At 40.3% G+C, this 20,179-nt stretch overlaps 1 protein-coding gene and 1 long non-coding RNA gene across 6 annotated transcripts in view; both read left to right on the top strand.

Moving 5' to 3' along the window:
- CTBP1 (C-terminal binding protein 1) overlaps positions 1-20,179 on the top strand; it is a 236,143-nt gene that overhangs the window by 82,588 nt on the left and 133,376 nt on the right. The window contains exon 1 of one of the 5 annotated variants that reach the window (XM_032107972.1): positions 3,555-3,650. The exons of the other annotated variants lie outside the window; for them this stretch is intronic. Coding sequence (XP_031963863.1) covers positions 3,644-3,650 — 7 coding nt within the window. The 5' untranslated portion in view covers positions 3,555-3,643. Of the gene's footprint in view, positions 1-3,554; positions 3,651-20,179 lie in introns of those variants that run through there. 5 annotated transcript variants of the gene reach the window in all.
- Positions 3,669-19,928, top strand: LOC116443668. The gene is made up of 2 exons (XR_004240019.1): positions 3,669-13,202; positions 18,175-19,928. It is a non-coding gene; the product is annotated as an uncharacterized LOC116443668 (long non-coding RNA).

Raw genomic sequence — 20,179 nt, 5'->3', positions numbered from 1 at the left:
TATTAAAAGAAAATGTACTAGGATTGAGTGACTGGTACCAGATAAAAAAGTAGTAATGGGCATTTTTGACCACTGGAATGGCTCACAGATGTTTAGCATAGAAATGTTGTCATTTGGGTGATAAGATAAAAATGCCCTGGTATGTTTGATTATAATACTTAACATTACACATTTTAGAGCAGACTAGGTATACATATCTGCATGTATGCAGTCTTAATATCAGGGATAAATTTGGGTAATTATAGCTCATAATTTGTCTCATTGCAGCTATTTTTGAAAGTTAAATAATTGCTGATAGAAGGGCGTGGTAATTTATGGCAAGAGAAAATGCTCTCGCCTCATCTTCTGTCGAGGGTGGTGGGTGTAATTCTGAAGCTGGTCCTGTTTGCTGCTTCTCTAAAATATGCACTGCTGCTATCTGTAGGCACGTTTTGGGGACTGAAAAGATTCACAGCAATGTGGGTATTTTCTTAGTAAATGAAATTATCACCATGCAGAATGCTTGTAAAATATTTAGATAAATGGTTGTCTGTAAGTGGGGATATGTGGGTATGTTTTCTAAATAAAAATACTTAATTTTGAAAGAAAATAACATAATAAATTTCTGGTTGCTAATATTATGCCAGAGAATAGATTTGTTTTTTAAACTGATCTAGGTTTCCACAGCTAGGGGAAGCAGCAGCTTATTTAAGTAGTAAGCTGTTTTTAAGGAACCATGTCTGTTTATTAACTTAACGATGTTCAACAAAGAGTTAGATTGAAATGTGGATATTGCCTTTGAGAAGATGAATGTCATGAGAAGGAGCTGATGGGATTATAACTTCGAGTATGTTCCTGTTTATGTGTTCAATGTATTATAAAATGTCATTTGTTTAAGAAAGAATTAAGTTAATAATGGATCTAGTATAAACAAATACTGTTTTTATATCACTTAGGCTCTATTTGATTTTTGTTTCATGACAGCAGTTCAGAATTAAGATTCCATTATTTATTAGCTAGAAAGAGGGACGGGAAACAACATGTCATGTGTTTAGCTAGGAAATCCATGGAAGTTGAAGAAGTGGCTAAACATTATGGATGTAAAATACAAAATGAAGGTATGAAAGTATGAAAGTACACTTCCAGAAAATGCTGGATGTCTTGCTATAAAAGAAATATTTGGAAGATCTGACAAGACATCAATCATGTGAAGATGCCCAGAAAGCACTATGTATCCGGCATTATAGAGGATTAAAACTAATTTAGGACAGCCTTCCAATGCAGTTGGTATGGCACAGTTAGCCTGGAGAGATCAAGTACTAAGGAGTTTCAGGAACTAATAATTGTAAACTTTAATAAACAGGATCTCAGTATTTTAAATTCTTCATTTAGGATATGATTCAGAGCTGTGTAGGAATAACCCAACACAGGGAGTGGACACTGAGGATGTGCCTAAGTGTGTTCTTTGCCAGTAGTAAAGCCTTTGCAATAAGAGATGCTCTTCCTCCCTGAGGAAGGAAGGACTTCTCCAGCACCTTTACAGAAGGCTGGGAAAGCTCTTCTCACTGCATTTCTCAGTAGGGGAAAATATCCATGCAGGAAAACACTTTATCATGTGTAAAGCGTAAGACATTCAAATTCAGTGGGATTCGTTGTGTTCCTAAGTTCAAGCAAGTTCTTTAAACTTAGAGTTATTCAGCAGGCACAAAATTATGACAAGCAGGGTCAGTCTATCAGGCAAGACACTTGCTTTGTGTATTTAAGTACATTTTCTGTCATCCTAAACGTACTAAAAAACTTTGCATACTCCAGTAATGACTGCTGAAGTGTGACTAGTTAAGGAAATAATTTGGTGTAAATATTCCCCTATGTAGGTAATATGCTTTTATTACTCTTAACACCAAAATCAGTGTCATACTTGAAGGAATAAATTACAAAACAAGGAGAAGTCTAGAAAGTAACTATTACGGATACAGTAGGGGATTCTCTAGCCACCACTTCATTATGGGGTTTGGTTTTTTTTTTTTTGTTACTTTCGGCTGTGCTTTATAAAACATGTTTATAGACTATGTCAGCAATGTTCTTCCTCAGTTGCTGTTGCAAAGACTATTTTCGTAGTTTATCACAAAATGCCAGATTTGCTCAGCATGTAATTTAATCTTATGCTTGGAAGCATCCACATTACTTGGTTATCATGAAATTATTCTTTAATAAAAATGTATGCTTTGTGATCTATATTTTATTAATTTGGTGAGTCAGTTTATCGATTGTTGCAGATGCCATGAATGTATAATTTGTCACAGTTATTGGTTGCCTGTCAGCAGTTCGTAGCGTCACAGTGTTCTTGGCTCTTGGGGCACCTTAGGAAAAAACCTCACTTGATCTGCAAAAGAAAAGCTTTCTCCTGTAAATTATCATCAAGACTTGGGTTGATACCGGGTTTATCACTTCACAGCATGTATTGTCGTGTGTTAGCTAAACTTCGTGAATATATTCATAACGTGGCCTGCTCAGGCAAGGGCTTTGAGCAAATACAATTTAGTGATTTTAAATGTTGGGGGTGAGGTCAGAAGGAGCACAGCATCAGAAATGGGAGGCGCAGACTTTGTCACTAATTTAGTTCACACTGAACTTAGGAATTATTAGGGTCACTAGACTGGAAAAACAGAAGAAAATTCTGGGGTATTTTTATCCCCCTCTTCTACAGTAGATAGTTTTCTGCTGTAATATAAAGCAGTGATAAGTTTTGTTGATTGAAAAGTTTATTTTCAAGAATGAGTGTTAATTAACTTGAATTTTGAAAAAAGGCTGTGTATTCCATGTATTTTAGTAAAGCAGGTATTTATACCCACAACTGTTTGGCTTGAATAAGAAACTTTACTTTGGTAAGAATTTCGCAGTGGTGATACAGATTTTAGCTTTGCGTGCTGGAGTGGAGCTGTGTGGTTGAAACATCTGCTGGTTTCATTTTGTTATTTTTAAAGTCTGGTTCTGCATCCTGGGAGCTTGGTAAAGGCATGCACAGAGCTTGTGTGCCATGTCAAAACCAGTGGCTGAGCTCAGATTTTGGCTGGAGTAGGTATTGTGGTTTATATCCCCTCATCTTTTTGGAATCTCTAAAATATTACTCTCTGGTGCTTCACAGCGATCACTGATTTAGGCAAGGGCATCCTTCCACACGGAGTAGAAGAAGTTCCCTGGGGATTCCCCAAGTTTTTGGTCTCTACAATTAATACACAATGGGGGGGACTATATAAAAAAATCCGGGAGAAGGCCCTGCCCAAAATAAGAAGGGCAGAGGGAAGTTAAAAAGGGGGAGCGAGAGGGAGGGAGAAGAGACAAATAAGGAAAAAACGAGAAAGAAAAAGGGTGGGGAAAAGAAAGCGGGGTGGGGAAGGAAAAAATAGAGGAAAAAGGGAGGAAAATAATTAATCGCGGGGGGGCGGGCGAGGAGCGGGCAGAGCCGCGCCGCTCCCCGCCCCCGCCGCTCGCGGCCGCCGCCGCCTAATGAGCTGCGCGATGATTGGCCGGGCGCCGGCGGCGGGCGGCCGCCATTGGCTGCGGCCGCGGCGCTCTCCGCCCCCATTGGTCCGCTCGCCTGCCCCGTATTTTCAGCAGCGGCGGCGGCGGTGGCGGCGGATTCCGGTGTGGAGCCGGCGGCGGGATGCAAGGTGGGCGTGTGGGCGGATGGATGGAGGGCGGGATGGGTGGATGGATGCTCGGTACCCGCGCGATGCACCCGTCCCTGCGCACCGTCCTGAGGCACAATGGTTGATTTTTCTTTTTTTTTTTTTTTTTTTAATAATTATTTTTGCACCGCACCCCCGGCGGCCGCTGGGCGGGGGCTGCGCCAGCGCAGCGCCGGGGGCAGCGCCGGCCGCATCCTGCCCGCTGCTCGGGGGATGCGGCTCTTTGTGCCGGGGGCAGCGGGAGTTTTCCCGGGCAGCGCCGCCGGGAGCGCGAGGGGATGGATCCCGGGTGGGCTGTGTTATTCCCGGCACCGGGGGTGCCCCGGGACCGCGCAGCCCTGCGGGTGCGGGGTCCCCGGCGCCCGTCCCGGCGCTGCGCTGAACTTGGCGAGCGCCGAATTGGCGCTGCGGGTGTCTCCTGTTGGGAAATCGAGGTTTGCGTGTGCTGAATTGCGGAAAGTAAATGGCAATCGGCTGGGGGATGCTGTCAGATCCCAGCGGAAAACCTGGGATTCTTCCCATAAGTTATTTCTGTGGATTTGCCAAATATTAAATAACTCCCCTTCAGTTAATTGGAAATCGATGTGGTTATGTGCGGTTATCTGAACATACTTTGTTTGGTTTGAGTTTAAAATAACGAATACGAAGTTAAAATACTCTCCATTTTTATCTTGCCTTGTAAATCTGTTATATGTTTCAGGGACAAATTTAGCTCTGTTATTTTGCAACATATCTCCCCTCTTTTTCATGAGGTGTTTTACAATCAACTGTATTTATTATATTTTTTCTGTACATTTAACATCTTACGAAAACTGCGTCCATGTTTCTAACTTCTGAGTTTCCTGGTGGTTTTCATGGCAAAAGTTATTTCTGATGGAGATATGTTTTCAGACAGAGAAATCTGCTGGCAGATTTTGCAACTTTTGTCTCTGTGGCATTTTTCTCTGCATAAGGCTGCAGTTAGGACAGGGTTCTGTGCTTTCTGTGCCTTGTGGTAGTTACATGGGAATTTAAGTACACTGTGAGCATCCTCAGCTGGAGATAGTACTGGAAGCTGTAGAATATTTGCATGACCATTTCTGTGACGTGTGAAAAGTGGAAATTTTGGGTAGAAATAACTGATTATTGCCATTCAGAAATCAGTGCCTGAATGTTTCTTTCAAATAAAGTTGAGTTTTAAGTGAAACGTTAAATTCACTGAACGTTTAAGGTGCGTTATGTAGAATTTGGGTTAAAATCAGTGGTTCTGTCGGTGAAGTCAGTGTGATTTACACCTGCGTGTGTGATTAACCCCTTGCTGTGCATTGTGGAGGCAGAAGGATGCTTGTGGGGCCAGGTTTGTTGCTAGGCCTAAAACTTAGGTTTTTTGTTGCTAGCCTGAAGCTGTAATAATCAATACAGGCTTTTAGATGGGGTGATGGAAGAATTTCAGTCTGGCCCTACCAAGCAGGAGCAGCCCCTGCTCCTTCGGGGTATGGGAAGTGGCCAGAGGAGCTGCACTGCCCCAGGCTCGTGTGTCCTTGCATCTTGCCTGATCACCCATGGGTGCCCAAGCATCCTGACAGCCAACAGGGACCATGACAGGGGGATCCTCGTTGGGAAAGAGGATGATGAGTAGGACCGGCACCTGTTGCACCACCGGTGATTTGTCATCTCCCAGGGAGAAACCATGCACCTGCAGTTCTGTGATCATCTACCCAAATAGTCTGAAATGAGAGATCCCTAGGGAGATTAACTTGAATTTATCAGTGTGTTATAATGAAGTGATTGTGATTGAGTAGGTGAGGAATTCAGATAGTTATATATAAATAATTATTATTGTTATGATTAAATAAATGCTATTTATACAAGTGATCTGTACTTTTAAAATGAAGCCAGGTACAGTTCAGTAACTGCTGATTGAAAGTAGAAATACCCATGTGTACATTTTGTGGCACTTTGATTTTGTTACATAATGGCATGCATAATTTTCATACATTACATAAACTTTTTTCCGAGCATCCTGAGAAAACAGACAAAATAAGGTCTATGTCTGTTTGATACCTAGTGGGACTTTTTTAGCCTAAGTAGCAAATTCTGGTTTCTAATAGTGTGTAAACAAACTGCAGCCAGGCTGGCAGGCGTTGCCTGCTTGTGGCGGTAACAGAAATATGAAAGATGACGTGAGCACTGCAGAACTGAATTACCCTCCATGCCTCCTGCTTGTTTTCTCACCCCAGCAGGTGAGGGAGAGCAGATGAAGGCTTTGCTTTCCCTTTGGCGCAGTACTGGATTGCTTCTCCAGGTGGAGATCCTGTGACCCCATAGAGCTGGAGAAAATCTTGTTGTTACTTACTCTAAATGTTGCTAAGTGTAGACATAATATCTAAAGGAGATGCATGTTACTAAAAAATATATTTTCCAATTATAAATAGATAATCTCTTAATAAATATTTTTTCTGAATAATTGAACATAAAAAAAGTCAGGTTAGAAAAAGTGAAACCCTGTTAGTTGGACTTTTGGGGTTATATTTTTTCCTAATTATATGAGCTGGATAACAGTTAAACTTCAGTATGCACAAGGAGATTCATGTGGATAAAATGAATTTGCTAAACATAGATTACTGGAGGTTTGGCATCAGTAATACAGATAAAGCATACATTCATTACAAAACAGTCTCTGAATTTCTTATTTTACCTCCCTGTGGGTCTGAAACAATCAAAGTTTTAGCAGGTGCTGTCTGGTTGTTTTGTAGCTGGTTTTTGTTTGCTTTTTTTCCTCTTGATCTTGTTGGATGGAGAGAGAACATCTCCTTAGTGAAATGTGAAGGATTACTGAGTCTTCATGGTGGTAGTTTCTGTCTGATAATGATGTGACTTATGGTAGCACTTTTCCCTGATAGCAGCAATGTTTATTTCAAAAGTATAATTTTCATATTTAAACACATGCAGTGCTAGATTGGAAAACTTTTAATGACAATTGCATGGCATGTTTGTTTTTAAATGGTTATGTTGAATGACGGCAGAAAAATTAATTTGTAGTTTTTAAAGATCTGTGATTTTTATATCTGTTATTTAACAGAGCTGTAATGTTATCACTGAGCGCTGCCAGTTGGGTATAAAGTGCAATGTGTAACATTTCCTGGTAGTAGAGTTGCTCTAAGTGGAGAAATAATTTAAGCGGTACAAGGATTTTTCTAGCTCTCTTGTCACAATTAACTGTTTTGATGAAATATGAATTTACACAACATCTGCCTTTCGGGGCTGACGTTCCCATTGGAGCCCGCTCGCTTCCCAAACCAGCAGCGTCCTGTCTGGAGCCTTGTGGCAGGGCAGGATGGGCTGGAGACTGCCTGGTGGACAGGAGAGTGTGGCATTGCAGAGATTCACTTGGTGTATCTCGTTGGGAAACTCTGTCAGGAAATGCTGCTGGTGGCTGTGAGTGTGAAACCTTTCGGTTTCACTTTCGCAGGGCGCCTTGCTTTGGCACAGCGAGGTCCCTGACCTGCAGCTGGCTCATCCCATTCTCGCTCCTGCAGTCCCTGCTCATCCCCCTAATTCCTGTGCCTGTGTGTAGGCAAAAGACATGGTGTGTGTGGCCCATCGGGGGGTGGGGTTTGGGGTCTGGCACACAGTATTATAATTATGGAGGGAACAGCACTCTATTTCCTGAAACTGCAGATGAGGACTTGGAGTGAGATGGGGGGATCCAGCTGGACCTTGCAGCATCAAAGCAATGGGTTGTCTCTTTGGGACCCTTCTGCTCTACATCCTTGTTGTGGTCACCCTCTTACCAGAGGACTTCAGGCCGAGGGGAAGAGCTGGCATTTTATATAGTTACTTCTATCAAATTTGTCTTTTCAAAGGCCACTGTGTCTTTTACTGTTTTATTTTCCTGCACCATGTGGTGGAGGGTGCCTCTTGCCGCTCCTGACTAAACTCAGAGATGGTCGTTAATGTCCAACTGCTAAAATGTTTGTGTGCATCCCAGGAAAGGCAAGTTCACAGGAGGGTAAAGCAGCCTGAGAGACACTGATGCTCCTCCTCAGTAAGGGCTGGCTTGGGAGATCAGAAGGTGCTTTTGGAAAGATGCAGTTTCCCATCATGGGCCAACTTGGGGCACAATGAAAAATGGGCATAATGATGAGAGACTGTGGAAAAATGTTAGAAATAATTCTGTACCACTTCTCCCACTTTTCAAACATGGCCTATCTTGACTGGTAAACGTTCCAGACCAGTGCTGTCCCTCAGAAAAGAAACTGTGCAAGTGTAAGGTCTTGGCCTGGCATGGCGGGATGGGCAATATTCAGTACGCAGAAATGGTTCTGAAACGTTGACACCAAGCACTGTTGGCACAACATCCTGCAAATTATGAGGCACAATATTAAGAAACGAGTACTCAAACTAGAGGTTGTTCAGCTTGGAAAGTCTGGCATGTCGTTCTCTTGGGCTGTGTAAGCGATCTCAGTGCTCGTTGCTATTTTTGCTGTCATTCAGGGCAAAATAATTGAGGCTGCTCATCAAGCAAGCTGTGGTGTTGTGAAGACAGCAGCAGACTGTGCCGTGTGCTACCTTTACATCCACATTTTAGAAGATGAAGTAAAAATAGTACCAAGTGTCATATCATGGTGAAACCGTCCAGCAAAATCTCCTGGTTCTTGTACAGATATTTAGTCCAGCCTTCTGCTGCTGCTACCTGAGGCTTTGCTTCTAATTGATCTCTTATTCAATAATTGCAAATTATTACAATTGCTCAGTCAGAGTGAAAAATTATGTGTAACAGGTTGCTGTTATAGTGGAGATCAATCATGTTACCTTAGAGCTAGTTTAATGTGGTGAAGAGCCCAGACTAGTTAATTGTCTCTTCTTTGGGTTATCCCTCTATAAAATGAGGATAATCGTCATTATAAAAGGTGCTTTAGTACTCACTAAATATTTCTGAAGCACTTAGGAATCGTAGTTAAAAAAATAATTACCTAGTAAATTGTCTACTTAATAAAATATAAAAATAAAAGATGTAGAATATATTAGGCTTCATAATCATTTAAATAGATGCATGTAGTTTATTTACCTTCTCGGTGAGAACTAACAACCATTGAAAGCAAATAGGTCTTTAGGAAAACTGTATTGGCAAAATGAGATTATTTAAATTAAGATTTCCAGTTCACTAGCTTAAGTTACTTTTACATTTATGATTTAGGCTCTGATTTAAATCATACTTTGTACTGTTAGTGTTCAAAATTTATCATCAACATTGAAGCTATGAACACAAAAGACGTTCTTGGCAAGACTTGTGGAATGCAATGTCAGTATATTTCTCTGGAATACTAAAAATTTAGAAAACAAAACCTTTCTCATGACTCTTAGAACTTTTGATGTGTGTGGGGGGAAAACCTTGACAAGATAAGCTGCGAACGGTAGTATTTTAGTCAACAGACTAATGGGTGGCTGTTCCAGTGGCCTGAAAGGGGCCAAGGGCAGAGTAGAGGTACTGCTGACACATGGCTCTGTGGTCATTGGTGTTTTTAGAAGGGAAGGAATATTTGTAAAGATTTTATTGAATAAATAGCATCAATGTCTTCATCAAATATAAAAGGACTGGTAATGTTTGCTGTTGTTTTTGTTGATTAGGAGAAATACCAAGAAAAATTGTTCTGCATTAGCAGCAGAAATACTGCGGAGTGGAAAGGACTTCCTAGAGCTTTTTATTCGTTTATTGTTCTGCTGAGCAATTAGAGAAACAAAATCTCTTTACACCATTTTTACACTTGACAGATTGGCATTTGTTTTTCTCTGTTTAAAAAACCCCCAGCAAGCTGAGATTTTCTTCAGTAAGGAAGGAAGTTTAGACCAAAGTTTCCAGAATTTGTGACTCTTATTCTTGTGTTACCACAGCTGGGAATACGAAGGGGAAGGTGTGGGCTTCATGTGAAAGTTGTGGGGAGCCTTGTAAGCTGTGCAAGGCTGTAAATCCTCAAAACCACCTCTGCCTCTCAGCAGTTTTCCATGGATCCTGGTGCAGCCAGGGTGCAGTGTGGTCCCAGGGGTGGGGGAGCCATAGGTGGTGCTCAGGTGGGTGCATTGAGAACATGGTGCACTTACCTCTCTTGCTTGATCTCTTTCAGATGATCAAAGACAATGGACTGCTCACTCTTTTCACAGGACCCATATATGCTCAAGGTTTTTCCAGAATTAAATGCCTGTGAAATCAGGAGCAGAAGAATGGCTCTGGGCATGGACTTACTAGCCCTTCACTTGCCTTTAGGAAGTGGTGTAAACAGGGATCTGATTTGCATTCGTTAAGAAGTGGCAATTTCAGCTTTAAATAATGATGCTTTAAATTGTGATTTGCATTTGTATCTTTTAAGGAGTAAATACCAGATTGCATACGTAGTTTTGTACCTTCCTTTTTTCATTCTTCTTCAGAATATCTTGGAATAGAATAACCTCTAAGTTGTTACTGTGGCTTATTGGCGCCACATTTTGAAACCCGAGTTCAATAATCATATTTCCTATCATCTCAAAAAAAAAAAAAAAAAAAAAAAAAAAAAAGGAAAAAGAAGGAAAGAAATCCATTATTTGCTGAATTGTTCAAAATGTTGTTTGGATCATTTTGTGTGTACCCACTTCAGTGACCAGAATGTCAATGGAAGCTTTGTTTAAATCTTTTTCTTTATTTTTTTTCCTTCCAATCCCACCCACACATACACCTGTTCATCTAAGTCTTTTGGGCCAGATATCAGTTTATTTGGTTGGGCTTTATGGCTTTTTTTTTCTCCCTCCTGCTTCATTCAGTTAACTGCTTGTTGTCAGTTCTGGCACATCCCCTTGTTTTCTGTGTGCTGCCCATGGAAAAAAGGCTTGTTTCCAAAGGCAAAGAGGTAATCTGGCTCGGAGTTAGATTAACTGTTGCAGTAGCTCATGATAAACATCTGTTGCAATACTCCCAGATGAGAACATTGCTTTCAAAACTGTTTACGGCACATTCTGAACCGTTCACTTTACTTGTGGTTTTATTTTTTTCCCCCTCCAATTACTAAATTCTTTTGAAAGGACATAAATCCATAGAGTCCATCTTGGAGACTGTGTTTATTTTGTGATACAGACAAGGAAATGTGGTTACTGAGTTACTGTTCATGTGGTGGAGCCCCGAATATTTCTGACTGGAGCACAGAAGCGTGTGCATTCCTTAATAAAATCCAACTGCGGAGCAGGCCCCTGGGAGTGCTGCTGTGTGTCCGTGCTCTGCCTGCGGTGGATGTTTTCCTCCTGCTCTGAATTTGGCAAGATAAGACTGGCGGGAAGTAGAGTTTAGCTTGGATCTGAAACCAAGGGGTGGGTGTGTGGTTGGAAGGGTTTGGCCAACTGGGCTTGGGACTTTGCCATTGAGGAAACATTCTGCTATTTGTTTGGAATAATTTTTAAATTTTGTTTGTTTGTCTTATACATTTTTTTAAAAAGTATTTTAATTCTAGATTAAATGGATCACATAATGACAGTTTCTCCTGCAGTTGGCTTTTGAAGTTAGGTCTGCCAGCAGCCATTTACTGCTGTAGCTGAGGATCAGCAAGCAAACAAAGCAAGCTTTGGTAGGTTTTCCCAAAACATCAACAACCTTCTTCCCCACCCCACCCAAACCACAAAACCAAACCATTCTTGGTGTCTCTGGGAAAATAACATTGGAAAACAGTATGGAATACCTCAAATGGTGTTTTCCAAAAAATCGTTTTTCTTTCTTATGTTAATAAGTACGATGCTCTTAATGTAATAGTGTTCCAAGTCTTTTCACCCATAATTTCTCAGAAGTTGAAAAGTGTTTCATGCTGAATTTCATATCTAAATGTTTCCTATCACAATTAAAGAAATCAGCTGGGTAGTTTGCATATGTGTTGATGTTCACCAGAAGTAACTCTTTTTGCATAGCAGTCTAACAAACATAAAGAAAGGGGATTTCCAAATACCAAAGCTACTTGTAGTAAAATACAAGAGTCTGTAACTTTATTTCTTGCTGATTTTCTTAGGTCTGGCAGAACCCATGTTGTTTTAGCAATAAATCTGTAAGAACAGCTGTTCTGATTCAGAACAAGCACTTATAATTCAATATCCTGTCTCTGATGGTGATCAGCAGGTATCTAGGGAAGCATACAAGCACAGTGATAAAGTGATGGAATCTAAGGTGAGATTTCTTAGTTTACCAGTTTTATGGTGGTATCAGGATCTTCAGAATCTGCTTCCTAATCATAATGTTGAAATGACAGGTGTGAGACACTTAACAGCCTCGGCTTTCTCTTAATGACTGTGATAGTGATAGGACGATAAAAAAAGGAAAAAACCCTGAAAAATAATGGATGGTATGTAAAAGAAAGAGAAATAATGGGACAGGCTGGGAAAAAGGAAAAAAAGGAGCCATATTTACTGCATAGTGTAAAGAAATGGCAGAAGAAGGTTGGTTTGTTACCCAGGAGATGATACCCTTCTGCACTGGAGCTCACTGAGACCTTGGCCTGGCAGGATGAGCCATCACCTGCATCACATCACTGGGACACAGGGGAGAGAAAGGCAAAACGAGGATATGGAGAAATCATTGGCCTGAACCAGTTTCGAGGCAAGAAAGATGGTAGAGGGCCGACAAATTAAGTGTGGGAGAAGAAGCACATGGGAAGGGGAGCATGAGTGATGGGAGTGTCCAAGAAACCTGCATAAACTGAATTATTGTCTGTCTGTAAATATCTGTCCATTCAAATTGATGAATAAGAAATGTCTGTGTAGAAAATTTGTTTTGCAGGTTTGTACTGACACCCTTGGAGCACTGCTGTATTTTTCCCAGGCTTCAAGACACCCAGGTTTTATTTTTAGTGCTGCCCTGGGTTCTGTTTTGTGGTGAACCTGTTCCAGCTTGCTGCAGTCATTACTACTAAGACCATCTAAATAGCAACTCGAAAAAACTATTAAAGCAATGTAAATCGTAATAAATTATTTTGGCTTTGTATGGATTAAAAGGTACACTTAGGATGGACTTGGTTTTGGATCAGGTTTTTTAATGCTCTAGAGCAAAAGCGTGACAAGCCTTACATCACTGGTGTGCAGAGGTGATGGTGCTGTACTTTAAATAACAGACACGAGGGCGTTGTGACTGGGATATTGTCACTGTAGCACTCACTTAAAAGTGGATTTTTAGGGAAGCTTTTGCAAAGGTGTATGGAAAACTGCTATTGACTATCTAAAGCGAATTCAAGAATAATATCCAGGAGGTGTTGCAGTAGATGAGAAGGTGTTAAAGCAAACTGCTCACCAAAATAAGTCATACTGCAAGCTAGGATCAAACCTTGCAAAACCAGGGTTTATTGTGTGTATAAGAATGAAGCGGAGAAGATGCATTTGAGTACAAAAGGGCAAAACTGATCTTGAATTTAAACACAATTTACATAATCCTGCAAGCAAGAAGAGGGGTTGGTACAACCAGAATAAGTGGCTGCTTTGTGGTACCTTACAGAAAGGACAGCTTCATCTGTGGATAAAGACCAGGCAAAGGAGATTTATCAGCTCATAGACAAGGTGGGTACAAGATAAAAAACCCCATACTCATCTTTAGTAAGTTGATATTTTCATATATATGTATATAAATAAACATAAATTAATAATACTGGTAGTATTGTGTGTATATGATATTAGAACAAAGTTTCCCATAATTAAAGACAAACAGTGCAGAAGCAGCTTCACCAGTATGGGAATGGGAGGGACTGAGACACCATGCATTTCAGGATTCAGCCTCATTTACCTTTTTAAGAGGATTGTCGGAAATTGATCTTTTCTCAGTTCCCCAGAAAGCTTTTCCCAGGCTGGCATTCTCAAATCCAAGGAGCCTGGAGTCTGGGGCTGGTTTTCTCCAATATGTGCTGTGGAAGATGCTTTGATTTACACCCTGTTACTGTGGCAGCCGTGGACAGGAGGACTACAGGAGTGAATTGTGCTTTCTCTTTTTGCCAGAGAATTTTACCTTTTCCACTGATTATCCATGCTTCTGAGGAACCTGAGTCTTCATATGCCTCCTATTAGCAAATAATTTTAAATGCAGCTTCCACAGTTACTACTCTCAGTAGGAAAATAGGAGCTCTAACAAGGCGTATATAAAATAAAATTTTCCAAAATCTAATAATCTGGGTTATGCTTCTTGCCTTTACTATGCAGCTTTTTATTAAAAGGTTTGTAAAGGTAACATGTCAACACTTAACTATTCTCTCATGTCGCAGAAATATTTCTTTTGTGTTTTAGGTGCTCTATAACCACCTTAGAATAAACAAACATTCTCCAGCATCAGCCTGGATGCATTTTTACAGCACACTCAGGACTTTTTTATGGATGGTTTTGTATTTTCACTTCTGTTACATATCTCCATGTTTGCCTACCAAATCCTTTCTAAGCACCCCAGTGATTTCATTGGCATGCACAAATGGATGTCTCTGTTATATATTGAACATAAAAGAAAATTTACTCTTGAATGTCAAACTTCACTTAAAAGTATTTGGTTTTCCTATATACTTACAGATTGTCTTGACTTTCAAAAGGAGATTCCTCAGAATCAAGGAGGAATCCGATGACACATCTGCACATCAGTTTACAGTAACTTTTTTACACTCAGATTTTATTTAGCTTGTATAATTTTGTTGTGCAAACAGAAGTAACCCTACAATTCTGTTTCACAAATACTTATGCTGAGCTGTTAACAGTTCTGTTAGTATTGTTAAAGTATTAACAGAAGAATATTAATAATTGCTCTGCTGTAATTGTATTGAGGCTAAAAAGCATTCTCATAGAATATTAATGAGAGCCTTTTTCGAGGTATGAATTATTGTTCTTAGGACAGAAAATTAAACTTAAAAAAATAAAAGTACCATCCTGGAGGAACATAATAATAAAAATCAATAAGGCTTCGCTTTAGTCTTGAACTCCCTTGCTCTTCCTGTCCTGACCCCATTTGTGCTTCCTGTAGGTATCCCCGGGCTCTGCTCCGCACCATATGTGCTCCGGTACCTCGGCACCACGGGGGGCTGGGAGACTTTTAACAATGAATTTTCTTTTTTCCTGTTTATCTCAGCCTTAAATTACTTTAACCTTATTTAGTCTTAAAAACTGTGACTATGGAGCTAATATTTTATGCAGCATTGAGAGGAACTGGAAGTGCTTTTCATTGCTATGCAGAATGCAGCTGGGGAATGGTGCAGAATTAACGACAGGGAGTTGTGCTCTTGAGAATGTGAGCAGTAGTTTATTTTCATTTCTGTCATTAAATATCTTATTGCCATCTATTTGTTTTTTCTTTCCTCTCCCCTGCAGTGCAAAAAAAAAAAAAAAAAAGGGTGATTACTAGAAGGTAGGAATTGTACAAATGCTAGAAAGTACCTTAAATCAGTAACCTTCAGTTGACCTCCGGCACTGCTGGTGTGAACCCTGATATTTTTTTCAGAGCTAAGCTAGTACCTCTGCCATCCTTCTCCTTTCATCTAATCTTACTCAATTTTATAACAACTTGCTGATTTGTAAGCAAAATCCAAATATAGGAATAATTAAGAGGATGATCTCTTGTGAATCTGAAGAGAGTGCATCAGGACATAATAAAGCACAAGTGCTTCCTGGGACTTGCTTGACCATTAAAAATTCACAGTTTATGTTGCGTAATAGAATTTTCTGACTGTTTTTGGTAGCAGTTATTTCTAAATAGGCAAATGTTGCCATTGCAACACTTGGCTTTTTCCAGACCCATTGATCTGATTAAAAAAGACGGTGCAAACTTGAGTTTGTTATTTGTTTTCTGAGATTTCAAAGGGGGTTCAATTTATATTCTAAAGCATGTAATTTCTTTTTTCAGTCATGTACCAGCTCCTTGTCATCCTTCATTCTCCCTGGTCTGACATCAGTTTCTCTCTTGTCCATTTAAAACTGAAACTTGAAAAACTGCAGTTTTATACTTTATATTATTCTTCTACCCCGGAGCTGTTTTTAGTGTCTTTATTGCAAGTAGACAGATGGTGATATTTGGTTTCCTGTCAGTTTTAATGAATATAGATAGGAGTGATAAGAACATTTGCTTCGTTTAGCAAACTTCCTTTTCTGGCTTTTAATTAATGAAGTGCTCACTGGTGTGCCGCTGCTTTTGTATGTGCTACAGTAAAATCTCTTATACGACTCAACTCGTAGTGTCGGATAATGAAAAAAGAGGATGAAAATAACTTTTTCTCTCAAGATCCTTTAAAGTTTACTTACACAGACTGGGAATGCTGCAGACATCAGACATGGAACTGCTCATACGAGCTGCCGTAGCAGCATCCTTTGTTGCTGCATATTTTGGTAATATTTTATTTTTATACCAAGAGCCCAAAGGAAGTGGTTTGGGTTTGGTGTTCACTTAACCTTGGGTGAGATTCAGCTCAGCTTTGGAGCAATTTGCTTCTCATGCAACTTCTTAGATAGAATAAGGTCCACACCAGAAATTCAGTAAAATGGAAAAGAAACCCCTTGGCTTTTCAACGTTTTTTCCCCTGCAAATTGTCCTGCCTTGGAGAGAACCAAAACATTAATCTTAACATTGATTTTTTTTCCCCCCCCCAGATAGTTTGATTTCTGTGTTAGATTAGCACAGGCATTATTTTAGATTCTTGTAAACTATTTGAGAGTCCATTAACTTTAAGATCTTTCTCCAGTGTTTTAACACTAAGGAGTTTTCCTTTCTCTTTGTGTATATTGGGGTTTTAATACTGAGGCAGGGTCAGTGCTTGTGGGCAAAGTTGTTTAAATAATTTCTGCTTTTGCCATATCAGTTTGAGTTCTTTAATGGTAAAAGTAACTATGTCTGTGTGTGTAAAATATTGCAGTGGGTAAAGTCTGAATACTGGCTGTGGATTTAAAATTTCTGCTTTAGCTTTGTAGCTCTAATAGTTAAGATCTCACTAGATGGAGAGGAATTGAGTGAAGGACCAGAAGGTGATCTTTCTGAACATTATTTTCTGAAGCATCTGACTATTGCTGATTCTGAAGAAGCTGATTTTAAATCTCTTGTAGTGTAGTGGTTTGTCATGCTAAACCATGACATGTAGCTTAATACTCCTGTTTCCTGAGTTAAAAAATGGTTTTCTATTAGATTTTGTACTTTCTTCAGGACTTTTGTTTTGCTGTAGCCTTATAAGGGTAGGATTTGGTTCCCTGGTGGCAAATCTGTTTGGGAAAAAAAAGTTGGTTTATTTTAGTAAAGCTGTTTTAAAATACTCCCAAGAAGCCTGGCAGGAGGCAGAAATAGTTGTTATTTTATATTATTTCTTAGGTCTTTCTGAAAACGTCACAAAGTGCAAACCCTGTTCCTATGGAAAACTCTTCTCCTGGTGAAAGATACCTCAAATTTAAATGAGTTAAAAACAAACAAATTGCTTTCTCTGATGCATTTGGTTGGTGAAGGCAAATAATCAGGTGCATGTACTACGTTTATTGCAGGGATGGTATTACCTCTGCAAACAAACAGTGGCTGGGGTTTTGAATGCGTCCTTCCTTCCCAAAGGTCACAAGTAAGAAAACAAACCCATGAAAGGACGTCTCAAGAGCAGTTCATGTTTAAATAAATACTGGCTTTCTGTGCTTGCATTTACTCTTGGTGGGTTTGCTGTTCTCATGGCTGTGTTGGTTTGTGCAAGGGTGATGAGGAAGGATGTGTGAACCATTTTAGAGGGAAACACGGATCTCTGTGGGCAGCTGCAGCATGGTGCCTTCTGCTTCAGTACCTGGAGAACAGCTCACATTCTGTGGGAGCAAACCCAGGCATGTTCATGTACTCTGTTTTTATCATGACGGTCCTTACTTCTGAACCAGAAATCAACCTTGTTCCAGACAGCAGTGCACAGTAGCAGGGTCAGTTTTAATCTATTTTCCTTGCAGAAATCAGTGTAAACAAAAAATGCATGGTGGTGCCTCATAATGTGTAGGCAAGAACATTTTAACATTGTTAGTTGCAATATTAAGATTGTGCTTTCATATCTTTCTGGTTCCTTGTCATCCTTCAGAAAACAGAACCGCGTCTTCTCTTTTACAATGAAAGAATGCTTTCTGGTGCCTCTAAGCTGGTGTTCCTCACTGTATTTGACATAGGTATTTGTGAATTTTATATGAAATCCACGCTTGAACTAATGTGAAAAATAAACACATTTAATTCAGACTGAATAAAACCTTCTCCCTCTGGAAAGAGACCATAATCTGTATTTGTGGGGTTTATTTTTCTTTAGCATTTGCTTCTTATTCTCTGAATAATTGTAGTTGCTTGTTCTTCTTTTCAATATTTGCCAAAATCTCCAGCAGTTCTTATTCTTTCATATCTTGTTCAGTCATGAGCCAGAAGGAAAGAAAGTCATCTGGAAAAGAAAACCCACAGGGCTTCATTCCCTTCCCACGCCCCATCATTTTCTCTCCACATATTTGAAGATGTGAAGCAATTTAGATCAGCGTTCTCCATCGTTCCTTTTTCCTAACCCGATTCCTCTTCTTACAGAGAGAAACAAAAGGAAGATACAGAAGAGAAGTTGAAGAAGAAAGGAAAGAAAGAGGAGAAAATAGTGGAGAAAATCAGAACAGAGTTGGCTTTTCTAAAAGGAGTTGTCCAGGAAGCAAAATGAGCAGCTTCCCTCCTCTTTTTTTTTCTGTTTTTAGCCCATCCCAGATACTGCAATTCTGAGATAAGTGGGTCAGGCAAAAGGGCATAATTAATAGTGATTTCACGGTTGCTGTGGGTATGGGAGAGCATAGTGGGAAGAATAGATTCAAGGAAGGGTTGGCAGGCTCTCAATGGAAAGCTCCCAGCTGCGCCCCAGGTTGCCATGCCTATCTTCTGCCATAAGATTCTGAGCTGTGCCAGCCAGGTGGGAGCTGGATCAGAGTGGGAATAGAGCAGATGGATGCTCTACTGGATGCTCTAGTGGATGAAGTGCAGCACGTCTTAAGTACGCTGAATTTAGTATGGGACAGGATCTGTTTGTGAGAGCAGCTGGGAAAAGGATGGATCAACCCTTTGAAAAGCATTGTGGGGAAACAAAGAGCTAAATACCCTGACCAGGGGCCATAATGGGGCATAATTTTTTTTTTGTCAGATAGTGTGAGTTTTACTACTAAGGAGCAATTCCTCTGGCCCACATGCAACTCCAGTTTCTCTTACCCTGCAGGGCTTTGTTTCCTCTGGTTGGTGATGATGTAGCATCAGCGAGGCTTGCATGGGATGTCGTGCCCGTGGTCCAGGGAGAGCAATCTGTGCATTTCTGCTGAGAGATTAACTTGATTTTAACATCTGGCGATGAGAGCTACATGCAGCAAGTTGCAGTTTGAAGATGCCGCTGCAGAGAAACTTCTTCAAACAGATGTAGTGCCATTGCTGTCACAGAAGATGGAAGGACTTGTGTTGTTCAAATCCAGTTTCTGCAAACTTTAATTTTATTTGCTTTTCTTTTCCTGATGGAGCTGGGTTACTATGAAATAGCCATGCTGTGTCCTGGTCAGGGGATGGTGCCGTATTTTTGGATGCTCCTAAAGCCCTGATGGGTCTTTCCGAGTTCTGGTGCCCTGTCTGCTCTTGAGCAGGTGGAGCCTCTTGGATTACTATTCCTAAATCTCTGTGCTTGGATTACACATGCCCAACATCACCTGCTTATGTTGTCACCGGGGCCTGCAAGAAAAGCTTTTCTCTTGTTGAAGAGAAACACCTGAACAGGAGCTTTTTACATTCCTATGGCACATTCAACTTGGCCACTTTGGAAATTCACGTGGTGGGAGCAGCATGTCCTGGTTGCTATAAAGATTCACTTCATTCAGCTGGGACCTTTCAGGGCCAGCTCTTTGGAGACCACTGACCTGCAACCCTTGCTGGAGATGGGTTGGACATCGTGCTTGCAAAAGAAAGGCAATGTATGGGATGGGTGCTCCCTGATGCAGAGTGGGAGTGCAACACCTTGGGAAGACGAATGTATTTTTTTGCCTCCAGAAAAACAGTAAATTCATGCTTTTAGATCTATAAAAGTGCATGTGGGTACCAGCATATTGCAGAATAGTTGGCTATGTACATCTTGTGGTTTCAGCTCTTGCATGCAGAGGATGAAGCAGAGGGGTTAGGCTTTTATTTTAGATCAAGTCTATGTTTCAGATTTAAGGACATATTAGTAAACTTCATCTTGCCGTTTCTCCATATGGGTTTGAATTTTATGGTATTGAACCTTTGTCCTTTTCATGAAAATAAAAAGACTGTTCTCTCTGTGGCTATGCCTGTGTTATTTTGGTTAAAAACTTGAGATCTTTATTCACATGATTTGAAAAATGTTTGGGGATTATTGCTAAAAAAAACAACCCAAGTTTGTGAAGGATTTTGAAGGAAAAAATTAATTTCTCTGAAAGCAGTAGCTCAGTCATCAGCAGGTCTGTTCTGAGAACGAGTGTGTACAGCCCACACAGGGGCACATTCGATTGCCTGATACGCATCAGTAACTGGTATTTTTCTTCACAAAAGACCTTTT

This window comes from Corvus moneduloides, chromosome 5 (genome assembly GCF_009650955.1).
Source record: "Corvus moneduloides isolate bCorMon1 chromosome 5, bCorMon1.pri, whole genome shotgun sequence".
Taxonomy (NCBI): Eukaryota; Metazoa; Chordata; class Aves; order Passeriformes; family Corvidae; genus Corvus; species Corvus moneduloides.
Note: the sequence above shows the minus strand (reverse complement) of the source record. Positions and strands in the feature narration are given on the sequence as shown.